General features: G+C 51.6%; 2 protein-coding genes across 3 annotated transcripts in view; both read left to right on the top strand.

Annotated features, from left to right (window-relative positions):
* Nucleotides 1–5,910, top strand: part of SSU72 (SSU72 homolog, RNA polymerase II CTD phosphatase) — a 42,770-nt gene extending 36,860 nt beyond the window's left edge. Inside the window, exons 3-6 of one of the 2 annotated variants that reach the window (XM_074306573.1) lie at nt 381–520; nt 1,979–2,097; nt 4,404–4,547; nt 4,652–5,910. In XM_074306573.1, the coding sequence (XP_074162674.1) occupies nt 381–520; nt 1,979–2,097; nt 4,404–4,505 (361 nt within the window). In that variant the 3' untranslated portion in view covers nt 4,506–4,547; nt 4,652–5,910. Of the gene's footprint in view, nt 1–380; nt 521–1,978; nt 2,098–4,403 lie in introns of both variants that reach the window. The other variant, XM_074306572.1, reaches the window with a different exon arrangement.
* An 851-nt stretch (nt 5,911–6,761) lies between these two features.
* Nucleotides 6,762–22,223, top strand: TMEM240 (transmembrane protein 240). Its single transcript, XM_074302574.1, has 8 exons — nt 6,762–6,767; nt 6,895–7,038; nt 7,138–7,212; nt 7,604–7,863; nt 8,503–8,641; nt 9,282–9,388; nt 17,275–17,483; nt 20,225–22,223. The coding sequence occupies exons 1-8, from the start codon at nt 6,762–6,764 to the stop codon at nt 20,371–20,373; spliced, it is 1,089 nt and encodes a 362-aa protein (XP_074158675.1). The 3' UTR covers nt 20,374–22,223.
* Nucleotides 22,224–22,235: the final 12 nt, after the last annotated feature.

Consider the following 22,235-nt stretch of genomic DNA (forward strand, 5'->3'; position numbering starts at 1 on the left):
GCCTCAGGTGTGCCTACATCAGGGAAACGACTTTCAATTTGTCATCTCCTTTTGAAGACATCTCTGACACTCCCAGGTTTAATACCTGGGAAGGCTTTGTTTTCCTTGGAAGGGATGAAGAGTTGGGGATGAGATGAAGTGTGACTTGGGGGCTCATGGTTGGAGACATTGTTATTGACTGAAGAGCATGATTAAAGCTTTTCCTTTTTAAATACATTTCACACATGCACTTAAAATTCTCTGCTCTGTAGGAAAAGTTTGCTTAAATGTGAAGTGACTTAAAATTAGTCCAATGATTTCTCTACTAAAATGAAAATAAAGGGCAAAGGGAGGAGGTGGGGAAGGCTTTCATTCTGGGTTCCTTAACTCTGGTCACTTAGCTATACCCAAAATGGTATTTTGCACATGTTGGACAGAAATAAGAGAATCAAGCCCCGGCCAGAGAGATTCCAGAACTGTAAAGATTTGTTTGATCTCATCCTTACCTGTGAAGAAAGAGTTTATGACCAGGTAGTAGAAGGTAAGAATATTAACATCTGTTTCACAAATTAATTTGACCTGTTCTTGGTTAGAAGCAAAATTGGTTCCTCAATAGACAAGGAAGAATTTTCAGTAATCCCAGCAGAAGGGGGAAACAAGACACTGGTTCCTTTAACTATTTGAAAGACTGTCAAACCAGTGTATTTTATTTGCGCTCTGCTCTACTATCCCATTTAGAGATGATGTGCTGCAATTTTCTCTGTGTTGTTACAAACCAGCTACCAGGTATAGCAAGGAGAGAAGCAGCTTTGAGATCCCCTTCTGGGTTCTAATGCTGAGATTTCACAGTCCCTAATAATAAATCCTGTGGGCTCGTTGGTAATCGTGCTACAGGAAGAGAGAGAATGCTGAAGGGCGGCTGAGTCATCCATGACACAGAGTGCCAGGCTGTATGAGCCAGTGCTGCTTGTCAAGGAAATCTTGTTTGTAACCCTCAACTCCAATTTCAGTTTGTGTTTCTTCCTCTTTGCAACCAAAGCCTTTCTGCCCTCATTGCCAGAGAGAAATTAGTATTAAAGATTGAAATAAAGCAGTGCAGAACTAGAAAAGAGAGGGGAGAAAAATCAAGGGCCCTGAATAATTGTGTCATTTAGCATTGGAGCTGAGGAGGGAAGGACCTCTCAGGTTACTTAGGCCAAGCAGCCCATTTTGTAGGTATAGAAATTCGGGTCCAGATTCTTTAAAATTAGTTTTATTTTTTAATGCCACCAGATCTGATTAAGACGTATGTCTTGGCATGTTTCCTCATTGAATGCAAATGAATTCTTTGAGAATTCAGCCCTGTTTCATAAGAGTTTACTTTTTAGAGAATATAAAAATTGACTTGTGTCTAAATTGGGGCTGAGTATAATCCTGAACCCTAAATTATCCAGAAAACTTCAGATGCAGTTTTTCTAAGGAGATGGGTTCTGTATGGATGGATGATGTGGGAATTGAATTCATCTTTAGAAACTGGGTATTTCAGAGCCGAAACCCTTTCGTCTGTGCTGTCCCGTGGCACGCTGCTTGTTTCAGCTGTGCATATATAAAGTGTCTGAAACTTGTGCTTATGATTCTTAATAAACCACATGGAGTTTACCAAGTTACCCCCATTTCTTGACATGTCCCTTGAGGTCATGTCTTAATTCCAAGATCCCTTTTTAGGGAAAGAGGGGTCCTTGGGCAGAATCTGAACCATGAACATAAGATTTCAGGAAGCAGAATTTTTCTGGTCAGAGGTTCCATGTGAAAGTTGGCTTGGGGGTAGCAGCACTCTCCTGTAAAATAGGAGAACTTGATGCAGAGCATGGGCCTCCATGAATGAGAGCCTGCTGGCTCACTCCATGCTAATAGGAAGCTGATCTCTTTGTCCTTGGAGAAGCTGCACTGCTCTGGCCTTTCCTGTTTTCTTGACATCTTGAGTGTTCTAACACTTCTGTGTCATTGTGTTCCCAATTAGATTTAAATTCCAGAGAGCAAGAGACCTGCCAGCCGGTGCATGTGATTAATGTGGACATTCAGGACAACCATGAAGAAGCCACTCTTGGAGCCTTTCTCATTTGTGAGCTCTGTCAGTGTGTAAGTATCCTTTGAGCTTTGGACTGAGAATGCTCAGGAGCCTTGATTTCCAGGATCTACATTTCCCAGAACCCTCTTGTCATTCCCATTCATCTTCAGCAGAATCCACTATGTGCAGATAGCCTGCTAGGTTGCATAATGGTTTTAGTATATAACTTTCAGCAGGACAAGAAACACTTGGCAAATCCTTGTCACCTTATAGGTTGCCAGTTTATAAGATAGAGCACATTTTGTACTTTTAAAGAAAATAATGTCCATGTTTATTTTAGAGGATTATTGGTATAGTATCAAGTTCTTATAACGAACAAACTGTAAAATTATTAGAAATAAACTCCACACTTGCATATTAATACTTCACACATCCAGTCTCAGGGGTTGTACTTGAAGTAGAAATTGAGACCAGTTATTCAAGCATTAATGAATCTTTGTGGTTTTTTTTTTTTTTTTTTTTCCTGGAAGAACAAGAAATTGTTCCTTCCTGAATAGATGTTTGCCCAAGAACATGTAAGATCAGTGTATCACATGCACTGATCATGTCATGCATTGTGTTCAGATTTAAGAATGTTTTTTGTGATTGAGCTTTAATATTGCACTGATGCCCAGAAGTACAATTTGCATTTTTTATTTTTCATTTTTGTCCTGAGGTGTGATTTCATTAACATACAGGAAATCCTGGAATGGAAATTACTTTCACTCATTCCGATAGACAGCTTACTTGTTTTTTATAGTTTTAAGGAGTTGCTTGGGGTCACTTGGGGATTATGTGACTTTGCTCAGAATCTCAGAGCTATTGTGTGTGTATTTGGGGGTGGGGGAGAGATAGGCCTTGAAGGTGGCTGATTTCCTACATCTATGGCCAGCATTATGTCATGCTGTCCCTTGTCCCTGGAACTTGGTTTCAGTTCTGATTTTGTAGAAAAAATTGGATTTCACAAAGCAGTTGTCTGTAAGACTTTAATCTGAACTCAAAGCAAGTTCCCTATCAATGCAGCAACAGTGGAAGCTTTGTCTCAATTTGCCACATTTTTTATCAGCTTTGTAAACTATTTGTAAAGTAGTAGAAATATTTTCTTTCCGAACTAGCTGTCTTTTCCCTTGAATATATGAAAATGATTTTTCTTTTTTAAAGACACTTCCTTCCCCCTCGACCCCTTTTCTGCTATGTGTTTCTGGATCAAGTGTTTCTTGCCCACACACTTGGGTTGGATGTTAAAGCAGTGTGAGCCTACCTACTGCTGGTCATTTCCATGGAGCCAGATTCCTAAACCGACTTTTCAGATTTCTGATAGGAACCAGCTGTTTTAAAAGGGGATATCACAAAATTTTTCCATTTTTCTACAGTGAGATGAGCCAATTAGGGCCTTAGCAGGTGTTCATTTTCTTGCTATTTATGGTACTTTGTTCCAGGGAGTTAAAGTCTCCAGTTGGATGCTATTTGTTATTAAGAAAGAAGATCCTAGAAAGCAGAGCTGGAGTTTTGAAATGGAGGAGACAGAATAAGGAAGGAATAGTCCTTTCCTTGGTCTTCCTGCACACATTTTACTCTGTCAATCTGACGCTTTGCAAGAAATAGTGCATAAGAAGTTTGTGATTGATCAATGGAGGAGTTGGCTTAGTATCCCTTTGGATCTGCTTACTCCTTATATATAGCGTCCAGGTTTGGAGCTCTGCATGGCCCTTGTTCTTCTTGGCCTTGCATGTAGAAACAGTAAAGCACTCCTCACGCCATCCTCGGCCTCATCATTTCCACGTATAGAGGGTCCTAGGTGTCTGCAGAGCATGTGCTAAAGCTGCTGCTTTGCATCAACGTTTTGGCTAAAACACTGGTCTGGAGAAAGTAGAATATACCATTGAACCTGGTTGATTTTGCTTCTGATGGAGGATTGTGTAGCTCCCTGTCAGATAGAAATAGAACTTTCCAGGGCCTTCCAGGCTCCCCAAGGAGCTGTGTACCAGCACTTGTAGTAGGTGTACTTGACTGACAAGGAATATTGAGCAATTAGCTCCCTGCCTTGCCTGTGTTTGGACCTTCCCTCTGTGCATTTAGAAGAGTGATCCAAGTGCAGAAGAAAAAACATGGATCATTCTTCTTGCCATCTAGAGGGGCAAACTGAGGTGGTGGTGCACTTCAGGCTTTTTAGGCCCTCTGTGGCTTCCAGCTCCAAATCTCCTGTCTGGAGGCCTGAAGTGATCCCAAGACTGCCTTGTTTGCCCCCTCCCCCTCTTCTCTCCCCCCCCCCCCCCCCCCAGTCTTCAGCTTCTCCCTTAAGATGGCCTGTCTGTTTTACTCTCTTCCTTTCCTTTAGATACAACACACGGAAGACATGGAGAACGAGATAGATGAGCTGTTACAGGAATTTGAGGAGAAAAGCAGCAGGACTTTCCTCCACACGGTCTGCTTTTACTGATGCCTGCCCTGTTTTCCCAGGCCTTGGAGTTGAACGAAGCATGTGGGTCAAGTTTTCTGACTATTCCCTACTCTCCCTGAAGACCACCTTCAAATCTTCCTTTTGTTAATACTTTTTTCCTTCACCGTGTTTGTTTTTACTTTCAGGTATTCTGCCAGAAGGAGGCAGTATTACCCAAAATAAATTGTACATATAAAATAAGAAGAGAGAGATACATAAAGGCCATATGAAAAAAAATCAAGTTTTTTTTTTCTATCCCACTTTTCCTTATTAATAAGTGGGATATTAATTATAATGAGGATCTTTTTTCTTTCAATGGAAAAAAAAGGTTTATAAGGTTTATATTGTATTTTTTCCAGCTTACTCATTTCTTTATAGTTGTGCATTTTTCTTTACTGTAATTGGCTGGAGTATACAAAGACCTGAATGAAACAGTGGAGTGTTTCTTATTACTAGGTATGAACTTGGTGCTGTCCTCTACCAGTTCATCACTCCCTTTTTCTGAACCTGGATCCAGTCATGTTGCACTAAGAGGAGGTTGTATGATGGAAGCCTGGAATCAGGATCGGTTCTGAAAAAGGAGATTTATTAGTGAGTAGGGCACAGCAGCAGAGCTACTGCTCTGACTGGCCAGGGACCCAGGCCCTCGGGATGCCCTCCTCCTCTTCACTCAGAAATGTTGCTGTTGGACAAAACTGGTCTTGGTGTGCTAGGAAGTTCAGCACAGTCTCTGAGCAAACCTTACTGTGGTTGGTTTTGTTTTGCTTTTAATTTAAAAAAAGTAACAAGTTCCCAGAAGGGCTCCTTGTTTTGTGACTTAAGAAAATCTTCCAAGCAGGAAGGAGGCACCTTGGGCACCATCGGGTGCCTGTTCCACAAAAGCTTCCTCAGCACCTTGGAGAGCTCCGGGGCCCCCCATCAGTGGAGGGGCCCAGTAGGGCAGCTCTGTTCACTTCATTCTGGCCGCAAGTCTCTTCACATTTTTCGTATAGAACCTATTTGCTGCTCGGAGCAACAAAGATGCTCCCCTCGTGCTGGATGACAGAGTAGGATAATTTACTGAAACCACACTGGTCAGGAAGATGGCCTTGATTCAAAAGCCCTGGTGCTCTACCCATTTGGGTTTGGTCCACAGTGGGGTCCGACTCCTCCTTCTTCCCAAGGCTGCAGAAGAGAATGTGAGGAGCAGTTTGCTGAAGAGCCCGTGGAAGGAACGGGGGATGGTGGATGTGTCTTTGGCATCCACCTCCCAGAGGTCCAAGATGGGGCCTCAGAATGCCTTGTCTTCCTTAAATAACCCTTGCCGGATCTGTTGAATACAAGCTCGCCTATTTTCTGTCTATAGTGTCAGCCTGTGTTACCTCTTGAGGTAATAAATTCCTGACTTAATAAATTAAATAATAAACCTGTGACTTTATTTCTGCACTCCCAAGCCCAATGGAACACTCTTGCCCTGGCTTGCATTTCCAGCATTTTTAGATTTGGGGGTAAGAAGAGAACCTTCAGTGTTCTTGGTTGGAGTCTAAGGTGGCGGTGCAGGCTCTTTGGAGGGTGGGTAGCTAACACTTAACCTTGCCCACTAAGGGCTGGCTTCTCAAGTCTCTCATCCTGGTTTTCCTTGCTCAGCCCTCTCTACTCTCTGGGGGAGAGGTCTTCAGAACCAGCCCTTGGCCTTGACTGCCAACACAATCCATCCCAATCCAAGCTCCAGATGCTGCCCTTAAAAGGGACATAAGGCCAAAGAAGTAAGATGGCCGGGGAGCTCTGCAGCTCTCTGTTCTGCTGGCATTGCCCTCCCTCATCCTCTGCTGGTCTGGTCTCTCCAAGTTGGCATTTCCATTTTCTGCCACTGCACCCTCTCTGGCTGCTTCAGTTAGAATACCACCACTTCGAGCTACTCCCCTTTTCCTAAATTTAGTTTCCTCTCTAAAATGGGATGAAAATTGCATTGCTTTGCTCCCAGGCTGGTAATGGGGAGAGTGCTCTGTAACTGTTGGTCTGGTCTATACCCTGAGCGCACTCCATGGCATGTCAGTCTGGTCTGTTCCCTGAGCCCATTCCATGCCACGTCGGTCTGGTCTGTACCCTGAGCCCACTCCATGCCATGTCGGTCTGGTCTGTACCCTGAGCCCACTCCATGCCATGTCGGTCTGGTCTGTACCCTGAGCCCATTCCATGCCACGTCGGTCTGGTCTGTACCCTGAGCCCACTCCATGCCACGTCAGTCTGGTCTGTACCCTGAGCCCACTCCATGCCATGTCGGTCTGGTCTGTACCCTGAGCCCATCTCCCTGCCCTAGAGTTTGCTAATTTCTTCCTGCACATTTCCCAGAAGTCTCATCCCCGAGCATTTACTCAGTTCTTTGAGCTCAGTCCGGGTCTTCCCCCAGCGCTTGAGACCGGGCTCTTGCTCTCCCGAGGAGAGGCTGGAGAGTGGGAGCGTCGGAGCTGCTCTCTGGATTTCGCTGCTGCCTCGTTTTATTGGCCCCGACAGGAAAGCCGGGAAGAAATCCTGGCGCTCCGGGGCCCCTGAGGTTTGAGGTTCTGATAGCAGCCATTGAACAAGTTGCAGAGAAGAGGAGTTGGATTGGGAGTCGGGGTTACCATCCAGACTCTGTCACTCCCCGCTTAAGGTCGTGACGCGACCAAGCCCTGGAGTCCGGAGCCCCGGGAGGGGCAGTGGGGCAGGAAAACGGAAGAACAAGGCGGTGAACCCTGGATCCTGGAGGGAGAGGGGGAAGGAAGCGATTCCTGTGGGAATGACATCCTTGCCCCTCCAGCCCCCGCCCCCTCCTCCCCTAGTCCTGCTTCCGACTCCTTTTCCGAGCCCCCGTCGGAGGGTTGGGGTGCGCGGGAGGGAGGGCTTTGCCGGGGCCCTTTACCAATGTGTTCAAAGTCCTGGATGGCCCCGGTCAACTTAGGTGGCTCGTCGGGTGGAGGCAAGGTCACAGCCCCGGCGAAGCGCCGGGACACGGCCGTCCTCCTCCCCCAGATGCTCTAGAGACCAAGAAACCGGGTCACTCCCCTCCTTGGCAAAGGACAGACAGCAGGTGTCCCCCTACTGCTCCCTAAGAAACCTGTCCCTCCTCCCGGCTGCAGGGTAACCCGGCTCCATGCTGGGACCCTCTCTCTGGGCGGTTGGCTTCGGATCTAGCGGGGCGTCCTCGCCGGCTAGCAGGGAGCACCAAGGGTCGGACTGCCGGACTCGGCTTCAGCACCCACTTCCCACGCTGCTGCGGCAGTAGCAGGCCCGGGAGGGGGGAGCCGGGGAGCGGAGGGAAGTGTCGGACCAGAGAAGATGGGAGCGGGGACTGTGAGCTCGCCGCATCGGGGCCGAGCCGGGATGTGCGGGAGCAGAGGTGGGGGGCTCCTGCGGCCGGGCCGCCCGCCGCCTCCCCTCTGGCCCCCCTCCCATTGACGCCTAGTTGGGCTCCAGGGGATTCCCCCCCAATCCCCCACACCTTGCCGCCGGGGCCGAGAGCCCCAATCTAGGCTGCTCCGGGACTCTCGTCTCCCTCCCCCGCCCCAGACCCTCCCCAGGCCCCCCGGGGCGTTGCGCTGGCGCGGACGCCTCAGCCGGCGCACTCCGCTCCCTCCCGGGGCCCCGGCCGGGATTTGGGGGAGAGGGGACAGATTGGAGGGAGGGGGCGGGGAGCAGCGGCGGCTGCGGGCCGGGGCCCGGGCCTGGGGGAGAGGGCCGGAGGCGGGCGCCCCCTCCCCGCAGCCCGGTCCCCCTCCCCCCGGCTCCCCCTTCGCCCCCGGGCGGCGGGATTGCGGCGCGGGCCGGGCTCGAGAGGGAGACACACACACACGCACACGGGCACACACACACTCACACTCGCGCGCGCACACACAGAGACACACACACAGAGGCAGGCACACGCTCACCCTGTCACACTCACTCACACTGCCGGCGCCACGGCCGCGGACGACGCAGAGGCACCGCGAGGGCGTCCGCGGCGGCGGTGGCGGCGGCGGCGGCGGCGGCGGCTCTGACCTCTGCGGGGCTCCCCCCGCCGCGGCGTGGGGGCGGGGGAGGGGGTGGGCGCGGGGGGCTCCGGCCCGGGCCGGCCCTGCGGGCTGCCCATGAGCGCAAACACGATGATCTTCATGATTCTGGGGGCGTCTGTAGTGATGGTGAGCGCGCGGAGGGTGCGGGGCGCGGGAGGAGGTGGGTGGGGGAGCTGGGGATGGCTGCCCCCGCGGGCGGCCGGGGGCCCCCGTCCTCTGTCCCTGCGTGTCCCTTGCTGGCTGCCTGGCTGCCTGTGTCTGCGCCTGCGAGCGCCGGGCCCTGTGGCCGGCCCTCCGCGCCTGGCGCGCTCCCCGCTCCCCCTGCGTGTCTCCTCTCTGCCTGCCTGCCTGCCTTCCCTGCCTGCCTGCCTGCCTGCCTGCCACGGGGTGTGTGTGTTTCCGTGTGTGTGTGTGCCCGTGTGTGTGTGTGTGTGTGTGTGTGTGTGTGTGTGTGTGTGTGTGTGTGTGTGTGTGTGTGTGCCCTGTGCCGTGTGTGTGCGCGCGCGCCGGGCCCTGGCCCTGGCTGTCTCTCCAGGTGTCTCTCTCTCTCTTTTCCTGGGGCTCTGGGTGCCTCTGGCTCTGCGCAGGGCCCCTGGCCGCGGGCGCCCCTCGGCGGGTCTGGGGGCCGGGCCTGGCTCCCGGCTCGGAGTCCCGCGGTCCCGCGCCCCCGGGAGGAAGGGAGAGAGGCCGGGAGGCGGAGGCCGAGGGCGTCGGGGGCGCTGACGGGCCGGGCCGGCGGGGGGCGGGGGGCTCGGGGCTCTTTCAGGCCATCGCCTGCTTGATGGACATGAACGCGCTGCTGGACAGATTCCACAATTACATCCTCCCGCACCTGCGGGGCGAGGACCGCGTCTGTCATTGCAACTGTGGCAGGTAAGTCCCCGCGGGGGCTGCTCCCGCGTCCCCGCCTGCCTCCCGCCCCCGCCCGCCAGCCTCCCTCCGCTCTCTGCCCTGACCCGGGCTCCGACCCAAGCGGGGCCCCGGGCGCTCCCGAAACAGCCCACGCGGGGCCCGGGGCCACCCAGACGCCCGACACCTGCACACGCACGGACGCGTCCCCAGACACGAGCCTGTAGTCACACGTTGACGGTCCCTGACACACCGAGTGCCCAGAAACAGCCCCCAAAGCCCGGGGGCACAGACCCTCAGCACAAAGCCTGCTGGGTAGAGCTGCCAGAGCCAGGGGGTCTGGGCAGCGGCAGGAAGTTGAGTGCGGGAGCCCTCAGGCAGGGGCTTCCTTTAGCCTCAACCACTCCTCCGGGTCAAGGGGGGGGGGGTGAGGGTCTAGGGGCAGATCTGTGGGCCAGAGTCTGGCCTGAGGGCCTGAGAGGAGGAGGGAGGGAGTTGAGCCTGCGGGGGGAGGGGGGAAATCTGACCCAGACTCTCATCGCAAGGATCTAGTTGAAGGAGGGGAGACTCCTCCCCTCCCCCAACAGTTCTTTAAAGTGCAGAAACTCCAATGTAGTTGGTCCTATGAGGAATCGGAAGTAAGCGGCCAGTTTGGGCCCTCTCCTGCCCACGGCCATATCCGGGGATCCTTCTGTCCCAGCCTGAAAAGCTGCTCCCAGCTTTCCTTGGGCTGGTAAGGGCCAGTAGCTTTGGAAGTTTGCTTCAGGGCTCCGGGAAGGTTCAGAGGCCCACCCCAGCCTGCCGGTGTTGCCCTGGATGCCGGGACACATGACCTGATATGTATTCAAGGAGCACCTTGGAGCCCCTGGGACTGAAGCGAAGGGCCAGGCCCGGCTGGCTTTATATGCCAGGGACGAGGGCTCCAAAGCCCAAAGGATCAGGACAGACAGGGCTGTCGGCTGCTGGCTATGGATGGTTACTGATACTGGTTCTTGACTTTTCCTGGCTGTAAACTGTATTTCTTGGACTCGCTGGTCAGTTGCTGGTCACTGACAGTTGGGGATCGGGGCACTTATGACCTGGTGACCTGTGCTCGCATGGGGTGAGTGGAAAGTGACTCTGGCCTGTGCCCCTGGCAGTGCCAGGCCTCCCGGGTTCCTGAGCTTGAGTCAAGGATGGATGTATGGCCAGCATCCCCCGGGCTAGCAAAGGGGGATGCAGGGGGTGCCCAGCAGCCCGCCCTGGGCATTAGGCCACGACTGTACTCGGGCATCTCGCTCCTCCCGGCTCTCCTCTGTAAAATAAGCACCCGTAAATGCTTGCCGAAGCCCCTCGGGCTCCAGACTGTTGGGCCTAGGATGCTAGGGTCACCTAGTGATGACTTCGGTGCCTTATGGGAAGCCAGAGGTCAGTGATTCAGCCCCTGCCCTCGGGGAGCTGGCAGGACACAGCCTCAGACCCACACAGAAGGCTGGTGGCAGGGTGCTTTGTCCCCATAGGACTTGTTCCTGAGCCATCAGGATGGAGACCTGGAGTTGGCCCTGGAAGGAGGCATGGGATTGAGCCAAAGGGAGAGAAGGGGGTGGAAGTTCCCCAGACAATGGATCAGGGTAGGGTGGGGGGTTTGGGTTGTGGACCTGGGTGCCAGATTGTGGTACTAGATTTTGGAAGATCTTCCTTCAATGGCGGCTTGAGAGCTTTGGCACCTGGCCTGTTTTGTGAGCAGAGGAAATGGTGAGAGCTGCATGTTGGGAAGTTGACCACCTCGGGTGAATGATGGAGTGGAGATGAGAGGTGCTGGAAGGACTTAAGTGGCCCAGAGTGCGGCCCTTTGGGCTGGAGGCAAAGAAGGATGACTAGAAGTTAAGGCCTGATTTGATTCTTTAAATCTGTCATAGCTGCCTATACATTTCTTTTTCCTTTTGTTTTTTTCCTTTTTTTTTTTTTTTTTTTTTTTTTTTGCTGAGGCAATTGGGGTTAAGTGACTTGCCCAGGGTCACACAGCTAAGTGTCTGAGGTTAAATTTGAACTCAGGACTTCCTGACTTCAGGGCTAGTGCTCTATCCATTGCACCACCTAGTTGCCCTCATAGATTTCAAGCCTAGGGGAGAATTGAGGGACCATTCCCATTTCATCTGGATTCAGATCTGTTAGTGGTGGAGTGGGAGTCCAGGCCTGAATTCCTAATTCCCCTTAGGGAAAGGTTCCCCATGGCCAGTTCCCTCCTGGACATATGCCTCGTCCATACTCCGGCATGAGTTCACATCCCTGGGAAGATAGCCCTCCCTCTCTCATTCCAGACCAGTGGTAATCAGCCAAAGCATGCTGTGTGGACACGGTCGTCCAAACCTATTCATCTGATATTTGCCAGCCTCCAGCATCTGTGACTTTGACCCCCAATCGGGGAGGCCATTACTATGAACTTCTGTGACAAAAAAAACAATCTGATATGGCACTTATCTCCCTGGAGATAGACAAGGTCAGGTCTCCCAGTGTGGAGTGGGGGAAGAGCTGAATTAGGCGCTGGGAATGGCCTCCAGGGGTAGAGGGTCTGAGCCATCTGCTGCCCCACTCTCATCCCTCTTGGCTGGGCCCCAGTACTTTCCTTTATTTCTTATTATGAAAAAGTCCACCCTTATATTTCCTAGGAAGACCCAATTCTTTGCTTTTTTTCCCCCTAGGGGAAATGCCTAGGGGGCACCTTCTGTGTTCTCTGTTAGCTTTCATCATCTCATTTTCTTACTCATTTGACCAAAGTTAATTCGTTTCTGCTGAGTACCTAGCTATGTCAGCTGATCCCCATTCAGCTGTGGGGGTCAAAGAGATGTCTAATCCCATAGGATGCTCACTGTCTCATTTGAAAGTTGACTTATTGACACAATCAGGAGGACCTGAGTTCAAATTTGACCTCAGAAACGGAACACTTCCTAGCTGTGTGACCCTGGGTAAGTCACTTAACCCCAATTGCCTCAGGAAAAAAGAAAAAAAGAAAAAAGGTGATTTAACCCATAGGAAGGGATTTCTGTGGATTCAGCAAAGGAATATGGCTTGAATAATCCAATACAAAGGGTGTTGGTTGATGGCTCAGATCTCATTTTGGTGTAGGGTGGCCTTCTGGTTGCAGCTGTGTGTGTAGAGAGATTTGGGGGCATCTGGCTTTGGTATTATTCAGTGTTTGGGACAAAGGTGGAGATTTTCAAATGGTACAAAATTAGGTGTGGCAGTGTTGGATGTGTAGTCAAAGAATCTGATTTCAGTTTTTTTGACTCAGTTTTGTAGCTCGCTACAAGTCACATGAATGACCTCACTGGATCTTAGTTTCTCCATCTGTGAAATGAGCATGTTGGACTAGATAATTTCTAAAGTGATTTCTCCCATGTTGAGATCTAAAAGTCCAAAAGTTCTTGACAGATTGGGTTGAAGAAAGGGCTGGAATCTAACAGAAAATTTCCTAGAGATAAATGTAAAGTTATATACTTGGGTTCAAACAATCAACTTCACACATTATATATAAGCTGAGAGAAGGAGGGATCCAGCAAAAGTTCATATGGAGGAGAAAGATCAGAGGAGGTTCTGGTTGACTGAAAGCAGGCAAAATTACACACACACACACACACACACACACACACACACACACACACACACACACTGAGTTGATCTCAAGCTGCATGGAGATAACTAGTATACAGATTAAAGGAGGCTACATCCGAAGAACTGAGTTCCTAGTAGTGGGTACCACCCTTTAGGAAGGATTTTTAGAAGCTGAAACACGTCCAAAAGGGTCAGCCAGGATGGTGAGGGGCCATGACCTATAAAGCTCACCTGGAGAAACTGAGGGAGCTTAACCAGGAGAAGAAAAGACTTGGTGGGGGATGTCAATTTCTGTCTGTCCAGCACAGGGGGCTCTCCCAACATGTCTTTTCCCTGGGGAGTCCCTCAGTGTCCCCAGGATTGGCCAGCGAGGGGAAGCGTGAAGGTTTAGGAACAGGGGCCTGCTGGTCTGAAATGCTGGGATTTAGCTCTGGGCCACACTCACGAAAGGCTGTGGAAAAGCTGGGATCTGCTGAAGGCCCTGGGGATTGCTGGCAGGGGTCCGGGGAGAGACAGGAGGAGAAACAATATGATCAGGATTTCCAAGTATCTACAGGGTTAGCTTCACTCTGCTTGGCCTACAGGGCAGGAAGCAAAGGGTGAAAGGTGGATTAAGTGTCTGAATTTGGATTTGAACTCAGTTCCTCCTGACACTTGGAGGACGCCGCGCTCTAACCACTGCACTACCTTGTTGCTCCAGCAATGGGTGAAAGTTGTGGAGAGCCTAGTGGAAGGGGCTGCCTCCAGATGGACTGTACTATCTCTCTCTGGAAGTATTCAGGAGGAGGCTTGGAAAATCCCCTCCCCCCAGTGCATCTGAAAAGAGATTCCTGCATAGGCCTGGAGGTTAGATCAGAACCCTCTAAGGTCTCTGCCTTCCCTGAGATTCTGATGATTTAGAAAATCACGAAGATTTGAGTGCGAGGGCCGGAGGAGAGACCGTTCTTGCTGGAGTCCTCCGGGCTTCGTGGAGAAGGCTGGGCCTTAAAGGACAGGAAGGCTGGAAATATGTGCCAGGAGCTTTAGAAATATTGTATCTTTTGATGTTTATCCTGTCCGGACACTATTGTCGTTCTCTCTCATTTGACTGATGTGGAAACTGAGGCAAACAGGGCTAAACACTTGCCCAGGGTCACACAGCTGGGAACTGCCTGTGGCTGCCTTAAGCTCAGGTCCTTCTGACATACACAACTGCATACAGATGGCCTCTGGGAGTTATGGAGCTAGGGAGAAGGGTGAGAGAATTACGATCTAGAGAAAATTCAAGAGATGAATTCACACATTTAGAAGGGTTGGAAAATGCTTTGCACGTCAGAGGGACAGTTGAGCTATGCTTTATCTATTTATTTATTTTTTTGCTGAGGCAGTTGGGGTTAAGTGACTTGCCTAGGGTCACACATCTAAGAAGTATTAAGTGGCTGAGGCCACATTTGAACTCAGGTCCTCCTGACTTCAGGGCTTCAGGGCTGGTGCTCTAACCACTGCACACCTAGCTACCCTGAGCTATGCTTTATAGATGGAGAGCTGAAAGGCACCTCATGGAGGGCAGCTAGATGGCGCAGTGGAGTCAGGAGGATCTGAGTTCAAATCTAGCCTCAAGACACTTGAGTCTTAATTGTGTAACCCTGGGCAAGTTACTTAACTCCAATTGTATATATAAAAAAAATACATATGAGGAAACAGGTCCAGAAAGGTCCATTGAGGCGGTAAGAAGCAGAGATTTGAATCCAGGTGCTTTGAGCCAAAGTCAGTGCTCTTTTCCTTCCTTTAATCAGACATGATTCTTTCCAGGCAAGCACGCAAGCGTCTCCCTTAGATGGAGAGCAGAGGCTGCTCTGGCCAAGATGGAATCTGAGGTGGCAATCGGCAGGGGCAAGATTCGAGGGCTTGATGGCAGACTGAGGGGCCATGGGGAGCTGGTCGAAGCCCTTTTGCAAAAGCTCCCATGATCCTCCCTGGGCCTGAGGATTATGGGAAGGTTGAATTAGAGAGGGGAGAGAGGCTGCCAGCAGACCCCAGCTAGGAGGCTGGGGGTCAGAGACAGAGGATAGCTGAAGGGCTGACTTGGTGTGGGGGCTGCTGGGAGGAGAGCGGGCCAGTAATCCCGGAGCTTGGGGAGCTGTCCGCCTGGAAGCTCGGCTCTGGAAAATCTCTGGTTCCAGGGAGCATTGGAGGGAGTGTCTGGGCGGCTCCCTTTGGGTTTCCTTCCACTCACTGCCTTTGCTCCTCCTTCTCATTGGCCCTCTGTGTCACCAGCCTGGGTCCTGGTTCTTGACTTCAGGCCTAGGTGGCTGCAGAGCACAGGCTGGGCCGGGATGACTCAGAGCTGGCGTGTGACTCTGAGAATTCCCCCAAAGCCCATGGCTCCGCTGTGGTGCCCCAGCCCCCTCCCAAAGGCTGCAGTAACTCCACGGGCCTCCTCCCGGCCCTGGGAGCCTCTGAGTGACTGCCTCTCGTTGTGTGGCTCAGCAATGGCGTGTGTGAGTGTGTGTATGTGTGAGAGTGTGTGTATGTGTATGTGTGTGTGTGTGTAAATATGTGAATGTGTATGTGAGTGTGTGTATCTGTATGTGAGCACGTGTGTGTGAATGTGTGTCAGTGTGTGTGATTGTGTGTGTATATGAATGTGTGTATGTGTATGTGTGTATGTGTATGAGTGTGTGTATGTGTGAGATTGTGTGTATGTGTGTGTATATGAATGTGTGTATGTGAGTATGTGTGTGTGTGAGTGTGTGTGTACCAGAAAGGCTCTCTGTGGCTCGACTTACCCTCCAGAGCCTCTCTGTAGAGCTTCCCAGCCCCGTGCTGGCTAGATCCATGTATATCGGGGTTGTTTTGCCTTTGGAACTCTTGGTCTTTGTGTGCGCGCTTTGGTATTGTGTGATTGTGAAGGTCTCTGTGTGTAACTGTGTGTGTATGTGTATCACAGGCCCAGCTACCCTCTGTCCCCTCCCCCACCCAAAGCATCCGTTTCCCTTTATTTGTTGGTCTCATCGGGACATTTCTTGGTATTGAGAATTCAGAAGCCTGAGATTCTGAAGACTCAAGGAGCTGGAGGGGAGAGGGCCTGAGGTGGGAGTTGGGCCGGGGACGGCCGCCCTGGCTCTCTCCCGCCTCCCGGTGCAGTCCCGGTCCCTGGAGAGTCCTGGAGGCTGCCCCACGTGCTCCTCTTGTGCCATCGGTGGGTTCCTCTTGCTCTGACGGGAGTTTCCCAGCTGGTGGAGGAGGTTGGGCCGAGGACGGGCCCTTGTGCTGAGGACGGCTTTGTGCCGAGGGGTCTCAGGGCTGAGTAACAATGTCTCTGGTGGCTGCGTTTTAAGAGGACTTTTCTGTTGGAAAGGAAGTCAGCGGGCATTTCTTAATCGCTGATTTTGTGTCAGGCGCTGTGTTAAGTGGCGAGGGTGCAAAGGAAGGCAAAGAATGGTATTTGTTCCCTACAGGGTCTAAAGAGGGGGGCAGGAAGACTATATAGAGGTCTCTCAAATGGAGAGGTCCTCTGAAAAGTGAGGGCACTAGCCGTTGGGGTGACCAGAAAAGGGCCTTCTCACCTCTGGGTCTAGAGGATCTCTGTGATGCGCGCCCTCTGTACTGAAGGGGCTGTCTCTTCTCTGTGCTGAGGAGAGTTTCTGCAGGGTGGGGTGTCTCTATGCTGAAAGGAAGGGTCTTGGTGGTTTGGGGAAACCACAGTGGGAGATTCCTACTGGCTGGGAGACCGTCTTGACTTCCCCTTTGCTTCTTTGTCAGGGGAGAAAGGAGCTGAGGAGTTCTGGTGCGATGTAGCCCCTCCCCTAATGAAGCCCTTACTTTTAAGCCCCTTATTGGATTCTGGGGAGCCCCTCTAGGCCTTATCTGGGGGGCATGGTCAACCTTTCCCCTCCCACCATCCCTTACTGTGGTCTTTGTCACAAAGTCCCATATGGGTCAGGGGGAGCCCATGACAGGCCATATCTGGGAGGCGTGGCCAAACTTTCCCCTCCCACCATCCCTTACTTTGGTCTTCATCACCAGGTCCCATATTGGATCAGGGGGAGCCCCTGGCAGGCCTTATCTGGGGGAGCATGGCTAACCTTTCCCCTCCCACCATCCCTTACTGTGGTCTTTGTCACCAGGTCCCATATGGATCAGGGGGAGCCCCTGGCAGGCCATATATGGGAGGCATGGCCAAACTTTCCCCTCCCACCATCCCTTACTGTGGTCTTTGTCACAAAGTCCCATATTGGATCATGGGGAGCCCCTGGCAGGCCATATCTTGGGGTCAAGGGTAGCTTCTTGCACTGTCCCATTGTTCCTCACTGTGGCTCTTATCCCCACCACATCAGGCACCACATCCACTACGTGATCCCCTACGACGGGGACCAGTCTGTGGTCGACTCCTCGGAGAACTATTTTGTGACAGACAACGTGACGAAGCAGGAGATTGACCTGATGCTGGGGCTGCTGCTGGGATTCTGTATCAGCTGGTTCCTGGTGTGGATGGACGGGGTCCTGCACTGCGCTGTGCGGGCCTGGAGGGCCAGTCGCCGCTTTGGTGAGCGCTAAGGCGGACGGGAGGGATGGGGGCCGGAGGCTCAGCAGACTATTTTAGGTCAAGGCAACCAGCACTTAGTAAATGGCTCCTGTGTTTGAGGCACCATGCGAGACACTGGTGAAAAAATATCACAGAGCGGAACAACCCGTCATAGAGAAAGAGGGGAATGCTAGAACCCAGAGAAGGACCTGGATTCAAATCTCAGCCCCGTTATTCACTTTCAGTTTGACTACTCTGGGCCTCAGTTTGTCCATCTGTAAAATGAGAGGGTTGGCCCAGATAACCTCCAAGTCTCTTCCAACTTTTGATCTCTTATGGTCGAGACACTTAGCTTCTGCTGAAGTACACAGAAGCCCAACAGACAAATACAAGATAATCTGAGGAGAGAGAAACCATTTATCCCTGGGTGAGGGAGAAATCTAGAAAGACTGCCAGGAGGAGGTGGCTTGAATTAGAATCTGAAGGAAATAAAGGATCCTAAGAGGTGGTAGTGAGGAGGGAATACATTCCAGTTATGAATGGAGGTGAAAGGGGGGTGGGGCACAGCCTATATAAAGACATAGAGGTAGGACATGGCATGTTGTTTATAGGAAATGTCTGGCAGGACAGTTGAGCTAGGATGGAAAATTTAATAGGGGCCAATATGAAACGTTTAGAAATTTTGTTTGCAACCATCCCAAGAGACTGAGCAATCAAAGGCCTAGAAATACGGAGAGAGACTCAGGAGACTTGGAGATCCAAGAGCTGAGACTTAGCGATGAAGGGGCCAGTCGTGGGGCCAGAGATGCGCTTCATCCAGGGCTGGAGGGCCGGTTTGGGAGGGCAGCGCTCCGTCTTGGTCCCTGGGATGTTTGCCACTCCCTTGTACCCACAGTTTCCTCTTTAACCCTTATGGGAGAGACTGTTCCCTGAATATGACCTGTCTCCAAAGGGATCAATCAGTCATCTAATATTTATTAACCCCCTACTATGTGCTAGGCATTGTGCTAAGTGCTAGGGGTATTCCACGTGTATGGTGTCCCATGTAACTGTGCATATGGTGCCTGGTTAACTGACCTGTGGATGCTTTACCAGAAATATGAATAGAGTAACACTCATGCGCGCGCGCGCACACACACACACACACACACACACACACACACACACACACACATACACACACTCACACATACACACATACACGCACATACACACATACACACATACACACATACACACATACACACTCACACACATACACACATACACGCACATACACACATAAAGACATACACACACATACACACATACACACACATACACTCATACACATATACACACATACACACACACACATACACACATACACGCACATACACACATACACACTCACACACATACACATATACACACACATACACGCACATACACACATAAAGACATACACACACTCACACACACATACACACATATACACACACATACACTCATACACATACACACATACACACATACACATACACACGTAGACACATACACACACATACACACATACACACATAAAGACATACACACATACACACATACACACATATACACATACACACACATACACACATACACACACATAGACACATACACACACATACACACACTCACACACATACACACACATACACACAGTCACACAATACACATATACACACATACACACACATACACACATACACACACATACACACATACACACACATATACACACATACACACATACACATATACACACACATACACACACTCACACACATACACAATACACATATACACACATACACACACTCACACACATACACACACATACACACATACATACACATACACACACACTCACACACACATACACACACATATGCACACACACACTCTCATACACACACACTCACACACAGACACAGACACACTCACACTCACACACACATGCACATATACACACATACACACACACACACATACACTCACACACATACACACACACACACACACACACACACACACGATAGATTTTGGACCTTGGCTCCAGGGACTAAGCAAGCGGGCCATTGAATTTTGTCCAGAGCTACTTCTGAATCCAGCCTGTGGATCTGTTCAGTCTGTTCACTAACTGCTTATACTGGGCTACAAACCCAAACCGGAAACAATCCCTCGCCTCCAAGAGGTTGGGCTCTATTCAGAATCCTATGCATTGTTACATTGTATTCTATGGATTGTCACGTTGTTACATGGCTCTCTGAATTATAACATTGCATTCCATGGATTGTTACATTACTTTATAGGAATAGTTACATTGTGTTCTATGGAGTTAGTTACCTTATATTCCATGGATTGTTACATTTTGCTCCTCGATTGTTATATTACCTTGTACCGATAGTTACGTTTTATTCTTTTTGTTTTGTTGTTGTTTTGTTTTCCTGAGACAATTGGGGTTACGTGACTTGCCCAGGGTCACACACCAGGAAGTGTGAAGTGTCTGAGGTCAAATTTGAACTCGGGTCCTCCTGCCTCCAGGGCTGGGGCTCTCTCCGCTGCGCCCCCTAGCTGGCCCAGTTACGTTGTATTCTACATGGCACTCTATGAATTATTGCTTTGCGCTCCATGGATTGTTATGTTGTATTCTATGGATGATTATATCGCACTCTTTGGCTTGTTATTGTCTTCTGACCCTCTTCCTCCCTCTCTCCCTCCATCTCCTCGCCCTCCTGCAGACAACTCATGGTCCTGGCTCCCCAAATTCTGTAGTCTGAAGGACTTCCGGAAACGACCCCACCGGCCGTATGAGGAGCCCACAGGAAACATGGTGCACATCAAACAGAAGCTTTACCACAATGGCCACCCCAGCCCCCGGCACCTCTGAGCCCCTGCCCCTGGCTTGGCTAAGCCCACGGAGGGACTTGGGACACATGGACGGACCATTGGACCACAGGGTGGACGCTGCCCAGTGTCTATGGCTATATCCCTTGGGGTCTGGGGCCACGCCCTATGGACCTACAGCTGGCAGGGCCCACCTTATGTGGACCAGGAGCCGGCCTGGCCCTGACCCTGGCCTGCTTGGGCCCCAGCACTGGACCTCTGTACATATGTAAGAAGGATCTTTGCTTATGAACCCTTCCCCCACCCTCAGGAGGCTCCACAGCCCAAGCCCAGGGCAGCCCCGTCTCCTGCCCCCAGACCCTGGACAGCGCCTCTCTGGGGTCCCAGCCCTCTCCTGGCCCCTGGGCCCAGGATGTCTGCTGCCTGGGTGGTCATCCTGCACTTGGGTGGGGCTCCCAGAAGAAGGTGCTGTGTCTTTTCTCTCTCTCTCTCTCTTTTTTTTTTTTTAGGGGCATAGGGTTTGGGGTGGGAGGGGATGGGATGGAGGCCCCCTAGGGCCTGTGCTCAGCTGGGATCATCTGACTGGAGGTCAAAGAGAGGCAAGGGAAGAAGAAAATTGGGGAAGGGGGGATAGCTCAGCAGAGAGATAGGGGAAAACATGGAGAGGGGGTCCCTCCCTTGTACCTGGGACTCCCTGGCTATTTTGTTAGGTTGTGCCTCAGTTTCCCAAGCTAGAATTGGGAGAGGAATGCCATGCTTGAAAATCCCTGAAGAAACATCGGAGCGGGGGCGATGGCAGGGGTAACGGTTGCAGCATCAAGTAGGGCGTTCCCCTTCCTCTAAGTGCTACGAGCTCTGGGCAGGAAGGTGCTACAGCCAGAGAGGGGGGCAGCAGTTGGGTGACTTGGGATCCCTGGCAGGGAGGGGAGTGTGTATTTGAGTGTGTGAGTGTGAGTGTGAGTGTGTGTGTGTGTGTATGTGTGGGGGTGATCCACGGTGTTTAGGTTGTTAAAAATTGATGGTGTTGGTCGATGGCAGAAAGAGGGCACTGAGTGTGAGGAGACTGGTTTCAGGAGAGAGGACCTGGCTGTCTGCCGTCAGTCTCCATCCTCCTCCCTGACCCTTCATCCGGCATTTCAGGGCCTGGGGGCTGTCTCCTCTGGCCACCCCCGGCCCACTCCATCCATCGGTCTCATCGTCTCTGGCCGGCTCCTCCATCTGGGCTCACGTTCTTACTTCTGTAACGGCCAGCGTCTGCGTGGTTCCTGTCCACATTCGTGTCCATTTGTCAGGCTGTCTGGGGAGCCGATTCCCAGGGGAAGGTGTCAGGGCTTCAGAGAGGAGCAAGGGCCTGGGCTGCCGGAGGGCAAGGGAGGTAGCGGATGGGGGTGTCCGGAGGAGCCGGAGCAGGGGACAGCTCCATTTCCCTGTCCTGCGGGCTCCGGGGCCCGCCGTTGGACGAGGGGTCCAGCGGCACAGTAGGTGAGGGTTGTGGTCCTGAGGGAGAGAGTGATGGGGCAGGGAAGGAACGGTTCCCGTGAAAGGAAACAACTCAGAAAGGAGGAAGAAAGTCTGGCCATTCCGTGTCTGCACAGAGTGCACCCTGGCGAGGGGGAGGCCGGGCCCAGCCTGGTCGCCGTCTGCACGCCAAGGCTCCTCGGGGTGTCCCGGGAGCCTGACTGGCCCCGTGGAGGGGCGAGCGCCCTTGGAGGCCCAGAGCAGAGCTGCCTCAGGCCCCCGAGGCCTTTCACTGTGATCACCTCCACCAGCCTGCCCATCGCCACCTCACCCCTTCCTCTCCCTGGGCCTGGTTGCCTCAGTCAGTAAAAACGTTTGGGGCACGTCCCGAGTCCGCCTCTTCTTTTACTTCCTGCAGACCCAAGCCGGGGCTGGGGGGAGGAGTCT

The sequence above is a fragment of the Sminthopsis crassicaudata genome, chromosome 3 (genome assembly GCF_048593235.1).
Source record: "Sminthopsis crassicaudata isolate SCR6 chromosome 3, ASM4859323v1, whole genome shotgun sequence".
NCBI classification, from domain to species: Eukaryota; Metazoa; Chordata; class Mammalia; order Dasyuromorphia; family Dasyuridae; genus Sminthopsis; species Sminthopsis crassicaudata.